Genomic DNA, 24,345 nt, shown 5'->3' on the forward strand with positions numbered 1-24,345 from the left:
CGATTGCAGGGCCACATTCAAGGACAAACAACCATTCACACTCACACTCACACCTACGGACAATTTAGAGTCATCAATTAACCTAATGAGCATGTTTTTGGTCTGTGGGAGGAAGCCGGAGTACCCGGAGAGAACCCACGCATGCACGGGAAGAACATGCAAACTTCACACAGAAAGGCCCCGCCTGACCCGGGGATCGAACCGGCAACCTTCGTGCTGTGAGGCACGCGCACTACCTGCTGCGCCACCGTGCAGCCAACTTGAGAAACCCCTGAATATTATTTTTTTTTGTAATTAGTGTATATATTATGTATATATTTGTTCAGTTGCAGGTTCACTACATAGTGTTCATTCGGTTTCATCGTCATACTATACTCTGTAATAGTAATAGAACAGGTACTAATGAGTACTCCATGTTACTATTTTTGATGTTACAAATTTCAATCTTGTCAATAATATCCCGAATCCCTGAACATACTTAGAGCCTAACTGTTGCCTTATATAGACAAGAAAGAAAGGAAGCTGGCGGAGACAGACTGAACCACTAATGTGCTCAAAAGGCCAACCGGAACCTCGTATGGATCGAGTTTGTGGGAAGAGTTTGAATGCGACACCGGCTATCTGTATTCACTTCCGTAAACACGCGGTTCTCTTCCTCTGTGAAAATGGAACTCACACATGCGCTTGCCGATGTATTACGTAGTCGGGCATTTATTTTCAAAACATTGCAATAACTTTGCAAAAATCATTAACGTTATACTTCAACGTTCGCCTGTTGATGTCCCCGCCGAAGAAAAATGCAAACATCGTGTCTTCTCCTCCACAGCTTGCTCTTTTAGCGTGTGGACAGCTGGCATTCGAAAAACAAGCGTTAAGCTTTTCCCAGTGAAACATGGAGATAGACGGTCGGGACTTTTTGAACACTCCTCCTGTTAAGACTGTCAGGTTTGGAGGAAGTGTTGCGGAAACGTTAGCTAAACACAAACAGGTGAGTGGGAACGTTCTGTCGCAGTCATTTTACCTGTTGCCCCTTAAATAAGTTGCGCCTATTTAAGTGCTGCTCTTCCTGTTTGAAGGGAGACTCCGGTGACTATGAACTGCTGAAGCATCAGCTCGCTGATCCTGAGATAAAGGTACAGTTAAGCGTCTGTGTGCTCGTGGTGACCTGAGATCTGTGTTTTTGTTATTCAGTGAGCTCTCTCCTCTGACAGGATGCTCAGATCATCAACTGGCTGCAAGAATTTCGGAGCTGTGTGACCCAGCTGACCAAGGACCACGAGCAGCTCATCTACACTGTCTTGGTGAGTACGGAAGCACAAGAGACTCAAAGCTTGAAGAGTGCTTATTGTAGCTCATCGTATACACCGGCAGGGTGACAACAGCTGTCACCAACCAACACCTGTACCATGTTCACAGCTGAAATGTTTGGTGGATTGATCACTTAGTTTATTATTGATGAATTTATTAAGTTATTTCAAATAGAAAAGCCAAACATTTGCCTATTCCAGCTTCTCAAGATGAGAGATTTGCTGCTGACAATGAGACATTTGAAGATGTTACCTTGAGCTCAGGGGGAGTAATTACTGACTCACTCATGGTAATAATGCATGCTTATATTAGTTTTGGATCGATATGACGAGGAACATTCATAACACAACGTGCAATCACATTCACCATGAGAGAGGATGATTCATTATTTCAAGACAAACTGCAACAATGGCTGCATCTTCTGAAGCACTCGCCCACATCTTGGTCATTATCAGACATCCTATTTCTGTCAAAATCACTGGACAAACTCATACTCTGCCTGCATGCTGAAGCTCTGCCGTGGCTCTGTGTTTTTCAGAGGCTGCCGTGGGTCGGCCGAAGCCAGGCTGTGGTGGAGGAGTACATGGCCTTCCTCAGTAACCTGGTCTCAGCACAGACTGTCTACCTGTGTGCCTGCCTCAAGATGGTGGTCTCCCACTTCACTCCCAGTAGGTTCCCCTGACATGTAGTGAAATCTGAAGTTTAGAAAGTCCAATAAAATGATAAGGAATTCAAACTCCCCCAAAGTCAGATGTCAAAGTAGGAGAGTAATATGTTGGGTCTTGTGCATCTGAAGGCAAAGTCTGGCCATTGGTTATATAATGTATTTCTTTACGCTGCCATCAGTGACTCAAAGACGTGTTTGTTTCCAGAGAGAGTGATCATCTGTGAAGGAGGAGTGGATATCTCCGATTCAGATGATGAAGATGAGAGTAAGTGTCCTTGGCATGTTTTAAGTGATTTCTTCAAACATTCGATATTCTCTGTGGCTCAGGACTGTCGGTGTGTTTTCTATCTGATCATGGTGTGTAAGTGGTGTTTTGCTGCTTGCTAAAGTTTGGGGAGGTTGGGAGGGAAGGGCAGTAAGAAAAAAGGGCGTGTTAGTGAATATTTACATCTTTGTCCTTAAATTTTCTTGTTCATAAACATGAATTGACTCAACTGCTCCTTTGATTTGTTCAGACCTTCCCAGAAACTTTGATCAGTGTCACCAGGCCTTGCAGCTCATCACCAGATACGTCCCATCGTAAGTCACTTATTATTCTGGCAGTTTTTTGTCTTCTTGTCTTGGTTTTAATGTTTTTACTCACCAAATGTAAAGATTTGGTTTCATTCTTTGCTCCGTGCAGAAGCTGAAATGAACCAGCTATGAATTTTGAATGTGTTATTGTTCCTGACGTTTAATGTTAAGATTTAAACTCTGATTAAATTCGTCTCCAGTCCTGTGTGATGATGTGTGGAGCTGTCTAACATTGTGTGGGAATGAGATGGATTGCAGCTGTGCTTTACATCTGCAGTCTTAGCTGATACACTGGTAATTCAATAAAATGTGGAGATCGATGGTCATTGGCCACATGCTTAGTAAATATCCCCCTGTGTGTTCTAAAACAGCAAATTGTCTTCTCTCAATGTTAATCTTTATTAGGAAAAAGCTCTTTAGCAAAGTATAATATATGTGTAAGAGGCAGGGGAGACAATAACTCCTCTACACTCTAGAACTAACACCGTTTGTGTAGGAGGAGGTGTACGGTAGAATAACATGCCATCCTTTGTCAGAAAACCAGTTAATACATACATGTGAGTTTATCTACGCAGGGAATGAAATTAGCACCTGCCAAATACAGAGTAAAGGTTGACTGTGGCAGGCGAAAGATCACCTGTCGCCATGACAGAGCAGGTTTTCTTATATTATTAAGTTTGCATGATAGATTCCATATTTCTTCCATCTGGTACCACTGACTCAGAGTGGTCGGTGGAAATGTTTAGTGACCTGCCACAGTGGCAGGAGAGGAAGAAAAACTTCATTTCAGATGATGCATACACATGTATGCTTATGTACAAATGAATGGACATATGTATTATTATTTTCCCCCTTTGTTAAGACTGATTTGCTTTAGTTCATTTATTTGAGAGTAGCAGCTACAGTCATGGACGAAAGTATTGGCACCCCTCTGGAAGTGTTGGTTTTCTAGCAAAAGTCGCACACTTTGGGGGTTTTTGATAAAATAGCCAAACCAGGATCATTTCAGTAACTTCACACAACAATTGATTTCCCCAATTCAACACAAAATACCTCCAGAATGCTGCGGGAAATGAAAACTGCATGGTCACAAGTATTGGCACCCCTTCACAACAAGTGTCTTTTGTACTGATAAAAGCACATTTCTCTTTGTTAGAATCTTGTGTTGAGGTTGTGGGTAGTCAGACTTCAGCTCTGGTAGCATTCCTGACAAATATCAGTCCACTTCTAAAGGACTAGCATTACAGTTCAATGGATTTCTATGGAAGGCATGATGTTTTCTCCTCGAATTTCCAAATATTTCAATAAATCAATCTTCTGCCTCGCCTTTTACTGATTTACAATGCCAGAGGAAGCAGAATAGCCCTGCAGCACCTGCACCCTGCTGCAAGATACAAGATTCTAACAAAGAGAAATGTGCTTTTATCAGTACAAAAGACACTTGTTGTGACGGGGTGCCAATACTTGTGACCATGCAGTTTTCACTTCCCGCAGCATTCTGGAGGTATTTTGTGTTGAATTTGGGGAAATCAATTGTTGTGTGAAGTTATTGAAATGATCCTGGTTTGGCTATTTTATCAAAAACCCCCAAAGTGTGCGACTTTTGCTAGAAAACCAACACTTCCAGAGGGGTGCCAATACTTTCGTCCATGACTGTATGCTTGTGACAGCCAACAGAAATCCATGTAAATAAACAAATATGCCATTTCACTCATACCTGTAAAATAAACGGTCTGTATTTATATCAGCAGTATGGTCTTCATCAGACGGTCCCGTCCTGTCCTAGTCTTCTGCGTTGTGCTGTAAAGGTTTGCTCTTTTCTTTCAGCACGAGTCACTTTCTGATGCCCATTCTGCAAGAGAACTTCCCCTTCGTCCAGAAATCCTCCAGAACGCTGGTAAGATGCTACTGAAACACACAGCTCACAAACAGACACGGGACAGCTGTGATTATTGAACTGTGTCACACTTGAAGGTGACCTGGGTTTATACTGACATGAGCCTCGAACAGCATCAAGTCAAAGAATGTGACGACCCAGAAAACACAGTTACTTCAGCGACATCAGGAAACAGCCAGAAATCAGTGCTCCGCTGATCAGAGCAGTCAGACAAACAGTGAAGTGTGGAGAAGTGACAGCTCGGTCGCTGCGCTCGCCACAAGAGCATTCTTTCAATTTTGAAAACGAGGTTTTGCGTCTCAGACTTGACGCAGCTGACATATTGGAACATTGTCACGTACAGCACAGCTTCTATCTGAACACGTTTCCTGTTCTGAACAGTGAATTCTGTGGTGCAGTGTTTGCACAGTAATGTTCTGTTGATTGATATTTTGTTGTTGTTTACAGGAGTGTTATGTCCACAACCTCCTGAGGGTGACCACGTACATCCCGTCAATTCGACGAGACGTGCTGGAGTTGATCATCGGAAAGATGCTCAAACTGGATGTAAGTGGTTAAACTCCAAATAACTGTAAACACAGCTGAGGTGCTTTCAGTTTGTGTGTCTCCTGTCGGTAACAGTGTGTGTGTTATGTTTCAGGTGAGTGCATCCCGGTCAGACATTGAGGAGGCAGAAGAGAATGCAATGCAAAACCAGAAGGCAGAGGAGCAGACGGAGGAGGGACTCTTTGACATGGTAACAGCAGCGCTGGTTTACTGATGGTTAGGACTATGGGCTTTGAACTGCAGCACATGACACTAAAGCTTATCACAGATGTAGTACTTTCTAGATAAAGAATAAAAGATGACAGGCATCATACATCGAGCCGTTACACCACAGGAGAGTTCATAGATGACTACGCAACCAGCCCCAAACAACAGCTGTGGGATGAAGCACAAACTCTCAAGAATCTCAAAGAATTTTCAACAAAATAATACATTTGGAACATATTTAGCAAATCAACTTCAATGCAATAGAGAGAAACCACTCATAACATCAGTTACAATCAGCTCAAGCCATAAATGAGACTTTCCACACCTTGTATCTAATGTGTATTCCCCCCAAAAGAACCCCCACCCAACAACTATTCAATTGTGTATAGATCACGTTTATCCACAGGTCAATGCTCCATTATCACTCTCTGAACTTCACTCTTCTCTTATACGAAGTATGAAAGTGGACCAGATGGATTCCTCTGCTGGATCCTTCTTGGAGACGCTGAACCTGCTTTTCCTTTAGATGGTAACCCTCTAGTTCCCCCATAGCGTTTGACAGCACTGATGTAAACATCATCTCCAAGTATTAGCATCCTGGTTTGAAACAATAATTTAATCCACAGTGACCAAACCGGCTTTATCAGGAGACAGCAGTCCACTAACAGCTCGGCTGACAACACATCCACAGTGTAACCCAAGAAAGACAGCCGTAGTTTCACTGGACTTATATGAAGCTTTTGATGCGGTAAACTTCTTTTCTGCGTCCTTCACAAACGGGCCTTTGGAGAGTTGTCCATTGACTAGAGAACATATCATGAGATAACTACAACGTACAACTACATGAATTCTGTGTAGGCAAAAGAAAGGGAGAGTTATGGAATGCTCCAAAATGCTCAGCTGTTCACGGGAAAGGATGCAGTGACGTTCACCACTGCATGAAAAACTACAGTGTAAGAGGTGAATATAGGTGAAAAGGGTTGTTATTTATGTTTTACACATATACATATATACATCTGTGGTTAAGAATGAAAGGTCTGCAAGAAAGTAAATACTGTGTGTGTGTGTGTGTGTGTGTGTGTGTGTGTGTGTGTGTGTGTGTGTGTGTGTGTGTGTGTGTGTGTGTGTGTGTGTGTGTGTGTGTGTGTGTGTGTGTGTGTGTGTGTGTGCGCGCACGTGTGCATGTGTGTGTGTCAGGATGAGGACTTGTCAGCAGATCACCCCTCCAGGATGGCTGTGACGGCCCACCCAGTGGCTGAGAGGCTGGACACTCTCATGGCTGTTCTGATGGCTTATGTCAAGGATGTCTGCCATGTGAACGGTAGCTGAAAACACTTTATGGAGGCTTTGAATGAGTAAAATATGCTTGAAAGAATTTCACACAACACGTGTTTGAATCCAGGAACATGTCAGTGTGTTGTCTTGCAGCCTTGTGCAGCGAGTGCTCTTGGCTTTGCAGTGTCACCCTCTACACTCCTCTTTTCTCTGTCAGGCTCTCTTCATGTAGAAAGGACTAAGGAGCTATACCGCGATCTGTTGACTGTTTTTGACAAGCTCATTCTGCCAACGCATGCTTCCTGTCATGTCCAGTACACACTCTTTTACCTCTGCAGCTTCAGACTGGTCAGTATTTCCCTCACTCACAAAATAAGTTCTTTTTTCTTGAAGTTGTTCATCTGCTTTAATGCATACACTCCTGAGATGAGGTCTCTCCACAGTCCTGTTTGCCTTGTATTTTCTGTCCCAGGCCTTGGCTGAGGCCTTCCTGGATCACCTGTGGAAGATCCTGCAGAGCCCCTCTCAGCCTGCTGTCCTGCGCCAGGCTGCTGCTGGATACCTGGGCAGCTTCCTGGCCCGAGCCAAGTTCATCCCTGTGCTGTGAGTTCACTCTGCTGAAGAAGACACGAAGGCAGCTGCAAGTCGAAGTGAGCAGTTCATTCCTCAGTAACCATGTTTAACCTGTTGTTGTTCTAATCCACTGCCCCCCCCCATCCCCCCTCCTCCAGCACTGTGCGGGCCTGTCTGGACCTGCTGCTCTCCTGGATCCATCGCTACATTGACAGCCAGGACAGAAGCGACAGGCAGGCCTGCTGTGACATCAACCTGCACGGGCCCTTCTACACCGCCTGCCAGGCCGTCTTCTACACACTCATCTTCAGACACAAAGGCATGCTGGAGGGCAACATGAAGAAAGGTACACATCACTGATTGATTATCCATGATCATCATCAAATCAGTGTTTTTTTTCAATATCCCAAATGAAATGTAGATTTGGAACAGTTGAGTCCCACTGTCCTTGTGTCTATGTGTCGGTCAGGTCTGGAGTACCTGCAGAGTCTGAACCTGGAGAGGGTGGTCATGTGTCAGCTGAACCCCCTCAAAGTGTGCCTGCCTTCAGTCAGCAACATGTTTGCTGCCGTCACCAGGTACGGCCTGTCTCTGCTCTGTCATCAGCTCCAAGCGTTGGGCATGATCTGTGCTGATTGGCTGTCATTGTAGTTGTGACTCCTGGTTTCTGACCACGTTCTCAGCAGCTGCTGCGTTGTCTGTGTTGTCTGTGTCTGTGTGTATGGCGGAGAAGGTCGCACATTAACTTGAAGTGCACAAATAAAATACAGGTACCTCAAAACTGTAAACAAGTATGGTACGTGAGTAAATGTGCTCAGTTACTTTCCACCACTGCCAACTTGATTTTAAATAGTACAAGTGTTTGAAAAGCTAACAAAGACGCCTCAGTACCTGAATCCAGATGAAATGTCATTTTGGAATTGCCAGATGACGTTAACACATCCACTTCATGACCAGTCTGGAACCAGTGTTGAAGTCCTGCATTAGCTGTCACGCAGACAAAGGCAGGCGGGAATGTTGAACACTGTCGAAACATCAGTTCAGTGGTGGACAGTTTGACAGCATGAGAGAGTTAATGGAATCATTGAATAAAGCCAGTGTGAAGGAAACCGCAGCTCTGCACCAACATGCCCCGCACTCACTTATTACGACCGTTTCCCATCCCGATCACCTGCTGGCTCTTTGTTGCAGGAAGTATCAGGTGGTGTTCTGCTACACCATCATAGAGAGGAACAACCGCCATGTGCTGCCGGTGGTTCGCAGCTCTGCAGGGGGAGACTGTGTGACCACCAACACCAACCCTCTGGACAGCTTCTTCCCCTTCGATCCCTACATGCTCAAGAGGTACGCTGGCTCTTTTTGCTATGCAATGAAAAGTGTCTTTGGGCAAGACGGTGACCTTTTTACTCTCTAATGTCCTTTGACTCCATTTTCCCCTCAGCAATGACCGAGTGGAAATTTTTGCTGAAATTACATGGATATATTTTTAGGAGTCAGACGCTGTGAGGGGATTCTGTAGAGGAGGTGCTACATGTTTCAGTGGGGTGTAGAAAAGGCAGGGATTCAAGCAACAGGATCTCAAAGATTGTGTGTGTGTTTGAATGTGTGTTTGTGTTGTGTACAGGTCCAGTCCACTGATCGAGCCTCTGTACCAGGTCTGGGAGGAAATAGCAGACGCGGAGCTGCTTCCCACCAAAGCAGGCCAACAGGTAACTGGTAGATGGACTGTATTTATACATCGCTTGTCTCGTCTGACTCAGAGCGCTTTGCACCACGTCAGCACTCACCCATTCACACACACACTCACACACTGGTAACAGAGGCTACCATGCAAGGTGCCACCTGCTTATCAGGAGCGATAACCATTCACACACACGTCCTGTGCAGTGTATATAACATACATATATATACTGTACAGTTAGCGTATGTGTTCATATCAGAAAAAACACAGAACTGAATGACTGATTGCACTTAAACTGTGGTTGTTGTGGTTCTGTCAGGGCTCGAGGGAGGACGAAGATGACTTCCTGTGTGGGGAGGCGACCCAGACAGAGTGCATTGTGGGAATGACACCCAGCTCCTATGACTCAAACCTCCGCAGCCCGAACAGTGTGGGCTCACCCCCCATCACCTTCCAGAGACCGTTCTAGCCCCTCATGGTCTGTCCTCTTCTCATGGACCCCACCCTGGTTTTGACACACGCTCTCTGCTCTGATGCAAGAAGCTTGTGAGGAGCAGGCGTCGCTCTGGAAACAGGGTGGGACCTCTCCCTCCCTCAGCAGACAGACTGGTCCTGATAATCCACCTTTCCTTTCATATCTGTGGACTCAGACACAGACTGAACACATCAGCCTGTCACATGTCAGGATTCAGGTTAGCAGCGTTGATGTGGCAGCATTTATTCATATAAGAATACATGAATACAAAAGTTTGTTTAAATTGTTTAAATCATTAATAACAGTTCGGGCCATGTCGACACACACAAACGCTGAAGAGCAACTGAGATGAAAGCAACAGTGTGAGCGAGAGAGTCTGAACTCTGTGTAGACTACAAAACTTTCAAAGAAACATCTGGGAGATCTGAGATGAACGTATGCTTTGAATGCACGTTTGATCTGTCACGATGTGCTCAAGCAGGTCTGAGACATGTCTTCATCTCACAGTGGGCCGTCTCAGATGCTATGACATGTTTCATTTTCACAGAATACGCTTGTAGCTGAAGCACCTTGGAGATGAGTGTGAGACAGGACGACTAACCAATGAAAGTGCTGCAGGAAACTGCACTGATATCACTACTGCAGTAAGAGTCATGAAACAAGCTTCATGGGAAACAAAAAAGAGATGAGATGACTTCCCAAGATGCATCATTAATATGCAAAATAAGCCACCACAACCAGCAGAGAGCGGGAGCAGCAGGTCGAGCAGCTCAGCACGGAGGACGCAGAGGGTGGAGGCTGGTGATGGTCACAAAAAAGATGCAGCCTGTTGTGATTTTCCAGCTCAAATTCAAGTTTGTCGACACAAAGCACAACCTGCTGCTGAATGCTGCTCGGATGGATTTGATTTAGGTCTGTCCTTCAACAATACTCACATGCTCACATGTACTTTGAAAGAGCACTTTACTCCATGAGACCTCCGCAGTCTGAGTTAGATGGATGAAATTGATACCTTAAAATAATTAAAGCTTGTGTTAGAAAAGCCAAATTTCTGTCTTGTGTTTCTTTGCTGTGCTGCGATCGAGGAACACGAACACAAGTGAGACAGTTTCTTCCTAACAGACCTCCTTGGGAAGAAACTCAGTGGATGTCTTGCTCTTATTGGCCTTGGCTGTGCAAACAAAACATGAATTTTGTTTGCACTCACTTTCATTGGAATTTCTTTAAGAACAGCTACATTGCAAAACATATGGACAGTAGAGTGACCAGCAGTGCTTTCAGTGTGCATGTGAGTATTGTTTTAAGACAGACTATCCTTTAAAACATTGAGTCTTACTGTTCTCCACTTCCTTCTAAGAACTGGTTTTAGTTAGGCTGCCTATTGTAATTACTTTATGTTGACTTGTTTTTTCTGTTTGTGTGCTGTGCTCCTCTATGACATCACTACAGTTGTGGATCTCTCAAACTGAAGCGATTTTGTCATCAGCACACCTTGTCTGAGATCAGCCATGTAGCACAGTGACCCTGAGGATGTGACAGTCTTATATTCTGCAAGAGAGTGCAGGTTGTTACACGGCTCATGTCTAATTTCAGACACCGTTTTGCTACTGTTACCAGTGGAAATAAAATGTAAGGAAACTGCAATAAAACCACAGTGAATCCAGTCATCAGTTATTCCTTTAATATAAAACAGTAACAGAAAGATATGAGGCCACACCAAAGATGCAATCTGGTTGAAGTACAGGGCGCGTCAGTATTTGTGGAAGCATCTGCAGCTGTCCCTAGAAATAAAATGAATGTTCCTGGTGGCCTATGACTGATGTCTGCCTAGACTCTGTGACTACCAAACACAAGTTTACACAGCAGGAGCTACAGTAACAATAAAGCCACTCCTGGATGCAGGAGCCACATCAACATGAACCATGCAGTGATACAAAGCCACAGATGACAAACACTGCTCAAGTCCAACATCTCTGAGTACTTCACTCTTTGCCTTTTACACATGAATAGTGGCACAAGGAGAGTTAGCAAGATGGAAAAAGGGACAATGGTGCTTTTTTTTCTACTTTTTTGCTCAACAGTTCTTCTGTGACAGAGCAAACAAGTGATGGTGTGTGACGGAGGCAGATGGCAGTGAGTTATTATGACACAGGAAGAACACCCAGCTCTGGATTGTCCTTTATAGGCAAACAAGTCCCCCTTTACATGCAGTCCATGGAGTGAATCGTGTGTGTGTGTGTGTGTGGTGGGGGGGTAGAAAAGAGGTCAGGGAGGAGTATTAACATGGTTTACAGCAGCATGTGTGTGTTGTGGACTCGGTCATGCAGCTCCTTCAACACCACCTGCCGTCAGAGTGACTGAAACGTTTTATTTGGCAGAGCACTTCTCACAGAGACTTCTGTATATATATTATGGTCGAATGATGACAGTCCTCGGGTCACGGCTGAGTCCATCATCCCACTCTGAACCCTCCAGAAAGATTGGGGAGTATGGAAGACACTACTTTGATGTGTGCAACAAGCTTTGGCATTAAAACTGGCTTTGTTGTGTTCAATCTGTTGCTGTGAACTAAGGATTTGAATTCATTGAAGTGTTGTTATTTTGAGAGGGTGTATGGGATGGTGCCCTTTCTGTTGACTGGGGTGTAGTCCACGGTGGGTTCAGCTGCTCATTCAGCCTCTTCTGCCTTCCCAAGTCCTCCCACGGCCCTGTCTGGCTCTTTGTCGCTCACATATCATGAGGGCTGTCATCTGGGACTGATGCTGCCTCCAGTGCACTGTCTAATGCTGCAGGTCAATTATAGGAGGACAGAAAAAAGCTTTCAGTGCACACGCTAACAGTAACAATCATTTGTCATCATCGCTTAACTTTGCATTATATGAAAAGGAGAGGAGCTTCTTTAGGCAGAATCTCTGTAAAAATGTCATATTTAAATCAAAAATGTACCTTTATATTGGCAATATCATAATCCTCATCCTGCTGAAGTGTCATAAAGACAGTCTGATGTGACATAAACTGATGTACTACAACATCCCACCAGCTCCATTAATTTAGATATGAGCCTCAGGTATGCTGATCATAGTGATTTTATTCTATTGAGCTACTGAGTGTCCTTCACACCATGCTTCTAATATCAAGGTCACCTACGTGCCTGATTCTGACTTTTTCTGGATAGTAAAATCAGCCGGTCTCAGTCCAGCACTGATCCATGAAAATCAGCTGCAGATTTGGTACTGACAGCTCCTCTAACAGCCAATCAGGCCAAATCCTTCCCTTTTCCCCCAAAAATATCAAACACATTTTATCACAGAAATTGTGGTGTGTGTGTGTGTGTGTGTGTGTGTGTGTGTGTGTGTGTGTGTGTGTGTGTGTGTGTTCCAGAGTATTTCAGTCTGCCATCTGTACCTTTGTCATCAGCAGTGAGGGTGCAGACTCCTGCCACCAGCTCTTTGGCCTCCACAGCCAGTTGGAAGGCAGGATCAGGAAGCGGTGACGGGGTGTCAGGGCTGTCAGTGGCTGGAGACGACCTGTTGCTCCTGATATACATAACACACACACACACACACACACACACACACACACACACACACACACACACACACACACACACACACACACAGGAAGAGTGGTTACAGCAGGACTCTTACTGCAGAGCTGTGGGTAACTAATAATGTGATGTTGAGCAGTTGATGATCAGAGTCTCGTACCAGCCCTCTCCTCCAAGCAGACTGGGTGTTGTCAGCACTTTGTGGACGTTCTGAGGACAGAGACAAACAAGAGAAAACCGTTGTCATATTACCACTGAACCAATACAGATGTCAGGTCTTCATGTGAAAGCAAAAATGGACACGTCGAAATTCTGGAGATCAAGGTGTGTGATGTACAGACAGTCAGCCTTTCTTCACAGGACAAAACCCTGACTTCATGTCAGATTAATCTTACGTTTAGTGTGATGTGCATCATGCTGTCTGCTCTTAATTACCACTTACAACAAATCACAGACCACATTTCTCAGCTGCTACCTTCATGTCACACTATTAGCTCTTCATTTCTGTGTGTGTCACTGCTCTAATTACATGCTGTGGGCAGCTGTAGTAAAAATATCTCATTTAATACTGAATTTGTTCCATGTAGTCCACTGGTTCATGGCAGCAGGCCTTCCTAGTATTGTTTGGTAACAAAGCAAGAGTAGGAAAATAGAATCCATATGTATGAGTCGCACACATAAACCAGTCCCACCACTTTGTAGGAGTCAGGGAGGGAAGTCCACACACCTGGCCAGTTCATCAAATGTTGCAGAGAGCTGCAGTGTATCTTTCAGCCACTGGGGGGCAGACTGGTAGCACATATTTTCATTGGCTATCTGTTGAATCCAGTGTATGAGAGTCCCAGTCCACATGGATTATGAGATGTGACAGAACACATGCTGATTGTCAAAGAGACATTTCCCATCTACTAACAGTATTACAGGCTGATTAAGTAATTAATTACTTGATCAAACGCCACAGGAAACCATAAGGAATCATTCTAAATATAGAATCTCCCAAACAAGCTGCTGGCACAGATGTTGCTATACGCCTGTCAATCCTGAATTTGAAACATGCCTTCAGAGATCTGCAGCTGGGAAGGGGATCTCTCTCTGCTGAGCTGCTCCTTCTCATAACTAACAGGACTATTTGCAGTGGCAGATTAATCCTAATTTGGGGCCCTAGTGAGTATTTCTCGTAGCAGTAACATATCAGCCTTTGGACACACACACACAATACTGTATAGGATAAATTCATTGCTCAGTGTCTCTGTGCATGGGGTCTGCTGACAATAAGAAAAATATAGAATATCACCTTATCCTTTGATAACACAGTGATAAGTATGGCTTTGAGTTTCTACATATATGCAACAGAAAAACCGTCAGAGATGGACAGGGGTGTGAGTGTGTATTAAAGTTGTACCTGTGCAAAGCCCAGCAGTTTCTTGTTGGAGATCTCAAGCTGTTTCCGGCTCAGCTCTGACTTCTTCAGCTGGCAGTCGATGGTTGTCAGCCTCCTGTTCAGCTCCTGCACGTCCTCCTGACAAGCGCACATCACACACATCCAATCAATTATTTGTGTCAGTGAGAGCTCAATAACCGCTGTAACATTTGCCATATGCAGGCATCACTTTCTGAATTTTTTTTTCATTAGCGGCATCCTTAGCCAGGTCCAAATTGAAAATGTGCATTTTAACGGTGGGTGAAAACGCACGTATTGTCGTCTACATGAATGCAGATAACAAACAGCAACTTTCACTCTGTTCTTTATCAAAGGTCTCTACAAATGCTGTGTCTATAGAGACAATAGTCAGGATTCCATCCAAATGTAGTGTAAACTTTAACCAAAGGAAATCTCCATCTCCACATCCGTCCACTTCTGTTATGTGAATAGTAGGCTCATGGAGATAAACAGTTGATGGGGCTAATTCTTCAGTCAGGCGCCATTAAACCACTGCACAAGAAGATGACACAATGAGCTCAAACGACTGAAAGCCACGTGGAAAACATGATGGCAATGAGCTCATTTCTGTTGGTTTCATGTATTAATGTGAGGAAGGTCGCAGTCTCGTCATTACCCCACACAGTCTGATGTCTTCAGCTCTTCACTGGAAATGATGAGTGATATTTAAGTCGCATGCCTCATGAATGTCATCAGTTATTCCATTTTGTTTCCATTCCGATTTGTCAGATTCTGCTTTTACTGATATGCCAAATTCCCCCTCTTTTCACATAAAACCAGGTGAATGGGAATGCACTTAAAGAGCAGTTATATAGAGCAGACAACTTTCAATGTGGTCTTAATCAAAGGTCTCTACAAATGTTGTGTCTGTGGAGACAAGGAGGGATTAACAGGGGAGAAACAATGCATAAGGAGGGAAGAAAGGAATGAAAGGAGGAAGGAAGAAGGGGTTGAAAAAAGTTCATGGTTGATCAGACCATGTATTTAAACTCATCTAACCATGTGATCATGTGCTCAGCAGCTGTCACATTGTTTTTTTGGACCTCAGAGGAGCATATTGAAGAGGTCTCAAACACTTGCTGTCCTCATTTCTGTTATTCTCTCATTATCGTCGTCACTGGATATTGCTTGATCTCACAGCTGTTTCCTGTGAGGCTGTGTGCCAGAGTACAGGCAGAGGATTTACCACCTGAGATGAAAAGCCACAGGTAGTGAGGCAGTAAGCCTGAGAGCCAGAGGAAATAAACATAAAGCCTTCCTTTCATCAAAGCAGCCTGCTGAAAACAGAGGAGGCACAGCTCTGTGGCTCAGTCGGCAGGCTGTTGGAAATGCAGCTTGATGTGTTTCACAGAGATGTGGCTCCAAAAGGAGGCGGCACACTGATGGTGCTGCAGGGCCTCCAGCTTGTGATGGAGGATGGAGGGAAGAAAGAAGAAAGGAAAAGCTTGGCTCAATGTTTTTTAAATTCCACACGATGGCGATGGCTCTGGTCTTCGCTCCATTCAGTCTAGAGAGGTTGTTCTTATACACAGCTACTTTTGCTGCAGGTGATACGGTGCTCAAAGTGATGCCATCCTCCAAACACAACCGATTTTTAACAAGTCTAATGTCTAATGCCGTTTACCAGAACGAAATCTAATATTTGAAAGGGCATACTTTTATGAAAGGAGACAAAACCTGGTGAGAAAGCAGAAGCATACGTAAGAGCTCTGTAGCAGCTAGCTGAGAACTGAGTTTGACAGCAAAAGGGACGAACACATCCGCAATAGACTGGCTGTGGACATCAGAGATGAGGAGATGTCTCAGAAGTCATCCAGTAAATGCGCTGGTCTGAGGAGGTTGCTAAAAAAATACACCTCCAGTCAAACCCACCAGAGCAGGTGGCGAACGTTAACAGCAGAGATGATGATGGGAGAAACACAGGAAAGGAAACACAGCGTGAGAAACAACAGGCGCCCCAAAGCTCCCAGAACTATGATGAAAAAGAAATGCCCTGCTCTGAAGAGTAAATGAAAAAAAGTGCAACAATGAGACACGTCGTTCCAAGATACTGGACAAGTTAACAGAGAATATGGGACAGTTTGAGGTCCTGGGGGAAGCCCGGGCAAATGGATTGTTACTCTTGACATGGTCGTCAAGCTCAGAAGTATAGGCTGGCTCAGAGAGAACACTGTCTGCAGAGGCAAAGAATATGCATTTCCCATGTATGTGATTCAAGGAAAGAGCAGCTGTTCGCTCAGTCAACCAGAGGCAGTTAAAAGAGGAGAGTGGAGCATGTCCGAACTGTGTTCAGAACCAGTGGCCTGCTAAAGACTGAACCTGTTAGAATCATTCTCAGGGAGGATGCTCAGCCCGGTATAGTGCACTCTGCTAGACTCATACCACTGCCAGGAGCAGCACTGTTTGGAAGAAGAGGGCGTCACTGTGAAGGTGACACAGTCCACAGAGTGATGTGCCACTATGGTCCCAGTACTAAAGCTGAACAGAAAAGAGCTCTGATGCTGTGTAGGCCTAAAGAAACTCAATTGTGCGGTGAAAAGTATGTGCAACACACAAAACAGAGGAGCACAACGCTGCTGTGACAGTTCAAGCTTTTCTGAGTGACCTTCCACTTGTTACACGTCAAGCAAACATTACATCCATCAACCCTCCTACTTAATTTGCATACTGAGAGTTGATCAAAATACGAGCAGAATGAAGATAACCAGAATGTTTCCTACTATCAGCTATAAATGCAAAGGCCTGCGATCAGATTGCCAAGACACAGATTGCACAGAAGACAGAAATAGTTAGAGACCTGCTTGAGACTGACTTTGGTGGCCTCCCCTCCGCGTGCTTGCCTCTTACTGGCCAGCTGGTTCTTCAGGTCTTTGATTTCAGCCTCCAGCAGCTGGATGACCTCCTCGTAGTCCTGCTCTGCACTGCTGGCCTGCCGCTGACCCACCTCAGCCTCAGCTGCCTGCAGACGGCTCTTCAGACGCATGTTTTCCTCCACAGTCAAACATGCTTTCTGTGAAGTGCAACAGAATGTTCCGTGGTGAATATATTCCTGTACAGCTACGAGTTGGATGCAACATAACTCAGACACTTATAGCTGACTCTTTCATTCTACATATCTGCATGCAGCATGTCTCCACGTCTCTCACCTCTGAGGTCTTCTGCAGCTCCTCCTCCAGGCTTTTCTTGCTGTGCTCCATGTCCTTCAACATCACCTGCCAAGAGAGGCAGCAGATGAAGCCCAGGAGGTTTTTACAGCTGTAGTCATCAGGTCAGTGGGTCTGAGCCTTCTGTAGCTCGGTGAAGCCCGACTGAATAACAGAGGAAACTCTTCCTTCTGCCCTCATTCACTTAATTTCATTTGGTTAGCATAGACATGTGTCAGTTGTTTTCCAACTGAGCTTTGGCTGAGCTTTTGGCCTTTTTGACTGACAAGAAGGTGATGATCATCATAACATAAAATGCTGTTCATGCCACATGTCGGATGTGCATTCTGTAATGACTTCACTACATCGTAGTTTTCATTGAAAACTGCTGTAGGACAGTTTCAGTGGCTTTAGTCAGACAAGGCTTTCTTAAATATTGTAGGGAGTAATGGAATTAACGAGGAGTAAAATGTCAAGGATTACTGTGAAAATGCTACAAACATACAGCTCATTTTTGCTGATTGTGCAGAAGGCTAAAGTAAAACTTGACATTCTGCTGGCTTAGATCTGCAAAGTTTCTCCACTGTTCCAAACTTCTTTCAGTCTGGAAATCCTACTCAACAAGTAGTTGAGAAAGTTGCAATTGTTTGATATAATTTTAATTTTAGCTGTTTGCAGGTCACATAAACTTTATCAAGGACCACTTTGTTTGTGTGTGTGTGTGTGTGTGTGTGTGTGTGTGTGTGTGTGTGTGTGTGTGTGTGTGTGTGTGTGAGTGAGTGTGTGTATGTATGTATGTGTGTGTGTGTGTGTGTGTGTTCACCTTGAGCTGCTTCATCTGGGTTTGCAGCTGCTTCACCTCTGTTTGAAACTGCTCCATCTCCTCACTGCTGTAGCTGCATTCTGATTCATACGTCTGCACAGACACACACACACACACACACACACACACACACACACACACACACACACGGTCACATGGTCACACCTCACTTCATTTCATTTAATCTGTAAATGAGTGGATGTGGTAACCTGTGAGAACTGCTTACGGGGGAGTGGAAGGCCGATGTGTCCATCAGACTGGCTGCTTCGTGATAGGAAAACATGAAGGGACCCGCCCCTAAACCCAGCTCCTCCAGGTTCTCCTGGAAGATGCTCCGGGTGGCCTCCACGAAGTCTGAGAGTCAACAGACAAGCACAGATCAAAATGTTTCTACTGATGACAGAAAGGCCAGGGGTACCATGACCGGCAGAACACCAAATGTTACATGTACTCGTTTCATACAGATGTTAATTATTTGACATTTAAATCATTTGGGGAATGTTCCTAAAATGCACTGTCCATCTGCATGCTCCATCTCCCTGTCAGTAAACTAGGCTACTGCTGTTATCTTTATTAATGCAAAATAGAGAAAACTCGTGATCATGACAGCAAACCATCTGAGAAACAATGTGTGGAGGCATTTTGGATTTGACATCACAGATGAAAAAATGAGAGATCAAAGAGAAGCTGTTTGCTGATTGTTAAATGCAACTGTGTCAAAGTCATGTTCGCTTGTCAGTCAAGTGAGCGGAGGCACTGTGACTGAACCCAACCCCACTTCTACCACACAGTCGAACAGGATTAGGCCATGTGGGCTGTGTTGAAATGAACTGAAACACATTATGATTTCATTGGTTTAAAGATAATAATTTGAAAAAGTAATTATCAGTGATTATTATCAGCACTATTGTCCGTCTCTCTCTCTGTGCCACAAATACACACAGAGAAATACAGAGATGTTTCGTCAGTTCTGGAGTTGTTGTTTTGATTCTGTGGACGTGAGGCACCAGTCGTTCAGATACTCCACCATGTTCAGCACAAACATACTTTCCATGTGATTTCTCGTTGGGCTGAATGTTGTGAAGCTGTTTTGTTTCTTCACTTCTGGTCAGTGGGGGCTGACCTGCCTCAAACATACAGTTCAAGGCTCTGACGTTCCTGTTACCTTTACACTGGGTGCCATGTTTGTTGCTATAGAAACTTACACATGACTTTGGTGTTCCAGAGTTCATTTACATATAATTGAAAGCTTCATATCATTCTGGTGTCTGGACTTGAGACCATGAGAAAAGTCAGAATAAATTGATTTTTAGCTGTTGATGTTGATTTGATGTTTTGTGTAACTTCAAATGCTTTATATCTATATCTATATATATATTACAGGTGTGTTACAGGTGTGAGTATTGAATACAGTTATAGAAATGCTGCACTGCCCATTTGTCTGCCCGGCTACAAACAGACAGAGCTCCCTCTTGGTTACACAGTGTGACATAACACACAAGTGACACAACCCATAACTGACGTGCCGCCGTCACACGGAGCCTGTGATTTGACAGGATTTCAACACAGATATTTCACCTTGCTGTTGACAGAAGTGGAAGCGTGTGTGTTTCTGTAGCTGTGCTTTACCTCCATAGGCCACAGTGCCTTGTGGGTCTGTGGTCAGACTCTGTCTCAACTTCTTCCTCTTCTCTTCTGTGACATCCAACCCAAGGAAGGACAAAGCCTGTGAGACAGAGACAGAAAGATGGACAAGAAGATAAAAATAAAGATGACACCGGGACATATTTTTAGCATGGTGCATCAATTAAGAAGAAGAAGCATGCACATGTCATCAAACTGCAGCGCTCTGCAGATTGTGTCGTTTGTGTTATTGTGCAAATCACCACCCTTTTAAATATCTCGGTCACAAATTGTTTGGCATTAAAATATTTGCATATGCAAGGTTTGGGTTTGTCTATTAAAAGTTGTTGACATAAATGGGTTGGATAAAATATTCAAAACATCTCTGAGCTAAACACAATACAGCTCAACAGCAGCCCACACAGCAGCCTCCAAAATGTCATGCAATCATACAGTTGAACCCATACCACTGTGAAACAGCAACCTGAACAGAGACGGTTCACAAAGGGACGATTTACTGCACCAGCCTCAGCTAGGTGCAGCTGAGTGTTCCTCTTCTTTTTAGTGTCAAACAGAGAAGTCTACAGACGTTCTACATTTTGATAGAGTCAATAAATCCAAAGCAACAATGAATGTATCCTCTTACGTATTGTATGTAACCGACACTGATATATCTTATTTTTCTGTACCACAGAGCTCCATCATTGTCCAAAAACTAATAAAAACACAACAATGAGCCACACGTTTGCATTGAGTCATAGCCAGGATTTTAGAATTTGGTCCAAATTCACTGAGCACAACCCCAGCCATCCTTAGAATCCTTTTCATGGTCTATATTTATGAAACATATATGAATTCTAACAAAAATATACTACATCAAATGCTTTTAACATAACTATACAATTATACTTTAAGGCTTAAGTCCTCAGAAAAAATGAAATTGACTTCATCTATTGCTGATGAAGATCATGTGACATGATTAAAGTCCCAGCTACTAAATGGACCACAGACAGGGTGTGGAGGTGGGACTAACAAACTGTTGGATTGGATCATTTCATAGGATTTGTTTGTAGCCTCATCCCTTCACCCTTGTGTTTTGTTGGCATAGTTTTAACAACTTCATTATTTGGTCCTCTACCGCTGAATGTGTAAAAATAAGAATAACAATTGCAAAACTGACCTTTTTTCTTCAAATGTTTTCTTTCCTACCCTGCGTGAGAACTCACGTTAGAGTTCATATAAAGCTGCAATAACAGAGGTCCCAATGGAATTTCTGGGGATTAGGGACGATAATGCTGTGTACACAGTGCTGTCAGTCAATCAGAGAAACAGAGCAGATGGAAATCCATTGTATTAACCAGGTTTTACAGTTTTCACTACAGTGCTGGTCTCTGAGAGCCCAAACAGTAGTAATGTGTCATTTTCTGTAGCGGACTTTTAAAGCATGTCATCATTCAAAATCACGTTCACAAGCAATTTTCATCAAGTATGTTTTTTTTGTTGTTTTTTTTTGTTAGCTGTAAAAGAAGATGTATCTACAATCTGGATTTAGGATTAACTAAACCACCGATATAAACTAATAATACGGGAGCTATAGACACCTTGGTGCGTTTGGTCTCTGATCCAATGGTAAGATTTGGTACGATTATACTTATTATACTCTGATTTAATGAGCAAGTATCAACTTTTAAAGTGTTCATTTCTCTTTCCAGTCTTCTTTCTATGGCTTTTTGTCCTTTGTGACATTTCCTCGCCTATAACAGTAGCTCTCAAAGCTAAAAATATCCATAATCCATCTCACTCTGTCTCTTCTGCAAATGAGCCAACAGATCAACAGAGAATTGTCCCTGCATTCAACACTTAAATCCCATTAATGAATTGGTAGATTAGGGTCAACCTATGGCTGAGCGGGATGTGGCCAAATTAAAATCAAAGCTGAATAACGGTAACAAAACTGTACAGAGGGCAGAGATGGAAAGGCACAGAATAAGGCAGAGGGAAACAGAGACCATCAGCAGAGGCATGTGAAGCTGGAGGGCAAGGGTGAGAGGGAGAGCAGGGAGAGAATGTGCTGATAGGGTAAAAATAATGTACAAATGAAGAGCCCAAGTGTGATAGAGCAAGCAGCAAGAGGCTGCGAGAGAGAGATCAATAATTAGATGAGGAGAGAGCTCGGGGGGTGAGGGGGAAAAATGCTACAACTGTGGAAAAAGTTGCAAGCGTGTTAATCCCAATGAGAAGAATCATGAATGTAAGTCTGCTTCATGAAGTTTCCTTACAAACCTAAAGTGAATGCAGAAACATAGTGAGAGCAGAGTTTTCCATACAGGTCAAGAGAGCTCTGAATGTTTGGATTCACCACGTCTCACGCATGTTAGACAGCGCTCTCCACCAGCATCATTCAGAACACTCAGCCAGGGATGATCTTTTGGAAGAATGCTGTTCATCCCTCCAGCAGAGTTGGGATGGATTTTCATGGTCCCCAGGCAATAAATCCTTTATCTAAATGGCAGGTTGCCATTAAATTTACTGAGCACATTCCTTTTAACACCTAGTGACCCCATGACCCTTCCATGTTTACCCTCCTGATAATAACTAAATCATCAGTATATTGTTTGTTCCATTCATCTTTTCAGGCCATTGTCATTTTTTCCATTAATAAAGAGGACAAACATTCTTACAGCAGCTTGTATTACAGTCATTAGGCAAAAAAATACGCTAATATCCATGCATGATAAACAGTGGCAGCTTCAGTTATGGTTGTATTAGTTGTAGACACAAATCCCCACATTATACCTGTGTTAAATCAATGCCGATATGGTTTATCTGATCACTGGACTGAATAAGTCTTATTTATATTTTCATCTACAGTACATGTACGATGAATCATGTAAAAGTTTTGATCTGTGAAAGGGATCAAGTCAGCTTTTGTCAGGGGGTTAAACATTTCTCCGGGAGGAGGCAGGTTTGGTCCATCATCCTCTATCTTCATGTAAACGCAGTCTGATGTATTTTATCAGTTAGCTCAAAGCTAGTTACACAGCTGTAGCTCCTTGGTAGGTCACAATTAGAACAAACATAAATGACATAAACAAACAGGACAGATCTACTAACAAGGCCTGTTTAACGGAGGTGTAGTGCATTCATTGTGAACCTCATGATCTCACAGTCACAGTTCATATTAGTATTACTCTATGTGCCTTTGTATGCATGTGTCTTATTTTCCATTAATCATGTTACATATGCTCTGTTGTAGCCACCCCAGAGAGAGAGAGAGAGAGAGAGAGAGAGAGAGAGAGAGAGAGAGAGAGAGAGAGGGGTGGATACATGCACACACGAAGCAAATGAACCTAAAGCATGAAGCAAATGCCCACAGCTTGAATAACCCACTCCACACACGCTTCACACATCAGGATACATACATGTAGCAGGCTGGCTCGAAAACTACTTCTCTGACCAGAGGACTTGACTCACCAAGTCTAACTTGTCTGATTTGAGGCGTATGTAGGGGTCCAGTGTTATTTTAGGTTTGGCCCCCGTTGGCGACCTCTGGCTGGTTGAACCTAAAGACAGAAGGAGGAGGGAGGAGGGTAGAGAAAAGAAGATGAAGAGAAAGGAGAAAACATGGTTGATTTTTGTCAGACAAGTTTGGGAAAGCACTGACTGGAAAACTATCTAATATAGAAAAAAATACATGTAGAAAATATATTTTTGTATGAGATGTCGAAGCCTTTAAACAGAATGAAGAGAGAATGTGATGCAACAGGCACCTAGTAAACAACAGGAGGAGAAATATCATTGGATAATCTCTAATATCAGACTGGATGGACAGTTACTCTCTGTGGATTTGGTGGAAGTGAGTGGTTGTGGTAATAAGGGAGGTGTGTTTGTGTGTGTGTGTGTGTGTGTGTGTGTGTGTGTGTGTGTGTGTGTGTGTGTGTTTGGGTGGGAGGATGAAAAGCAGATGATTAAAAAGAGAGGAGTGGAGGAACGATGGATGATTATATAGATGAGAGTGAGGGGAAACAGTGAGCGAGGGGAGGGCAGACAGCCAATGCCTAATATTAATTTGATGAGTTTGTCTGTCCCAGATTTGTGAGTCTGCTCGCCGTGGCAACAGGAGCCTTTCGTCTGTGTGTGTGTCTGCACACCCCCTGTACTAGATGAGCTGATTTCACAGACTACCCCGCACCTCCTCCTCATACCACCCAAAGGATTTGCACTAACCCCCACCCCTGACAGGTGGTGATGATTGACAGACCTGCTGTCGTGACAACAGACGTACTTTAAACACTGGTTACACCCAGATACCACTCCACATCATACAATTTGTTGTCATCCTAGGATAAAAAAATATATCAATTAGGCTTTTTTCCATGTGACAATGTGCTAATCCTTTTTGACTCCTTGGAAACAATAGAAAGACAACATATTAAATGTTAAACCTCATCTATTTTATCATTTTTTGTAAATAGTGCTACAGTGAATTTGATGCCAGCAACATGTTTGGGACAGGGGCAACAGTAGGACCCCAGGTGATAATAGTTGTGTGCAAATGGGGTTTCA

At 43.7% G+C, this 24,345-nt stretch overlaps 2 protein-coding genes across 4 annotated transcripts in view; one reads left to right on the top strand and one right to left on the bottom strand.

Moving 5' to 3' along the window:
• The first annotated feature begins 637 nt into the window (after positions 1 to 637).
• Positions 638 to 10,868, top strand: rrn3 (RRN3 homolog, RNA polymerase I transcription factor). The gene is made up of 17 exons (XM_070982100.1): positions 638 to 988; positions 1,077 to 1,133; positions 1,212 to 1,301; positions 1,847 to 1,976; positions 2,181 to 2,240; positions 2,491 to 2,554; positions 4,376 to 4,445; positions 4,893 to 4,991; positions 5,086 to 5,181; positions 6,396 to 6,519; positions 6,691 to 6,821; positions 6,946 to 7,076; positions 7,205 to 7,392; positions 7,516 to 7,624; positions 8,238 to 8,390; positions 8,671 to 8,755; positions 9,047 to 10,868. The coding sequence occupies exons 1-17, from the start codon at positions 893 to 895 to the stop codon at positions 9,194 to 9,196; spliced, it is 1,833 nt and encodes a 610-aa protein (XP_070838201.1). The 5' UTR covers positions 638 to 892; the 3' UTR covers positions 9,197 to 10,868.
• Positions 10,867 to 24,345, bottom strand: part of LOC139344145 (syntaxin-binding protein 4) — a 75,232-nt gene continuing 61,753 nt past the window's right edge. For all 3 annotated transcript variants that reach the window (XM_070982098.1, XM_070982097.1, XM_070982099.1), the window contains exons 12-21: positions 23,254 to 23,342; positions 19,786 to 19,882; positions 18,383 to 18,510; positions 18,157 to 18,249; positions 17,337 to 17,402; positions 16,988 to 17,200; positions 14,152 to 14,268; positions 12,910 to 12,959; positions 12,608 to 12,738; positions 10,867 to 11,988 (exon numbers count right to left, since the gene is read on the bottom strand). In XM_070982098.1, coding sequence (XP_070838199.1) covers positions 11,930 to 11,988; positions 12,608 to 12,738; positions 12,910 to 12,959; positions 14,152 to 14,268; positions 16,988 to 17,200; positions 17,337 to 17,402; positions 18,157 to 18,249; positions 18,383 to 18,510; positions 19,786 to 19,882; positions 23,254 to 23,342 — 1,043 coding nt within the window. In that variant the 3' untranslated portion in view covers positions 10,867 to 11,929. The remainder of the gene's footprint in view (positions 11,989 to 12,607; positions 12,739 to 12,909; positions 12,960 to 14,151; positions 14,269 to 16,987; positions 17,201 to 17,336; positions 17,403 to 18,156; positions 18,250 to 18,382; positions 18,511 to 19,785; positions 19,883 to 23,253; positions 23,343 to 24,345) is intronic.

Source organism: Chaetodon trifascialis, chromosome 15, assembly GCF_039877785.1.
Source record: "Chaetodon trifascialis isolate fChaTrf1 chromosome 15, fChaTrf1.hap1, whole genome shotgun sequence".
NCBI lineage: Eukaryota > Metazoa > Chordata > Actinopteri > Chaetodontiformes > Chaetodontidae > Chaetodon > Chaetodon trifascialis.

What these genes read in the sequence shown, in the direction of transcription:
- rrn3 (XM_070982100.1), top strand. Translation starts at nt 893, where the DNA reads ATGGAGATAGACGGTCGGGACTTTTTGAACACTCCTCCTGTTAAGACT. An exon ending in AGCTCATCTACACTGTCTTG is followed by an intron (nt 1,302 to 1,846) that starts GTGAGTACGGAA and finishes TGTGTTTTTCAG; the next exon opens with AGGCTGCCGTGGGTCGGCCG. An exon ending in GATCCCTACATGCTCAAGAG is followed by an intron (nt 8,391 to 8,670) that starts GTACGCTGGCTC and finishes TGTTGTGTACAG; the next exon opens with GTCCAGTCCACTGATCGAGC.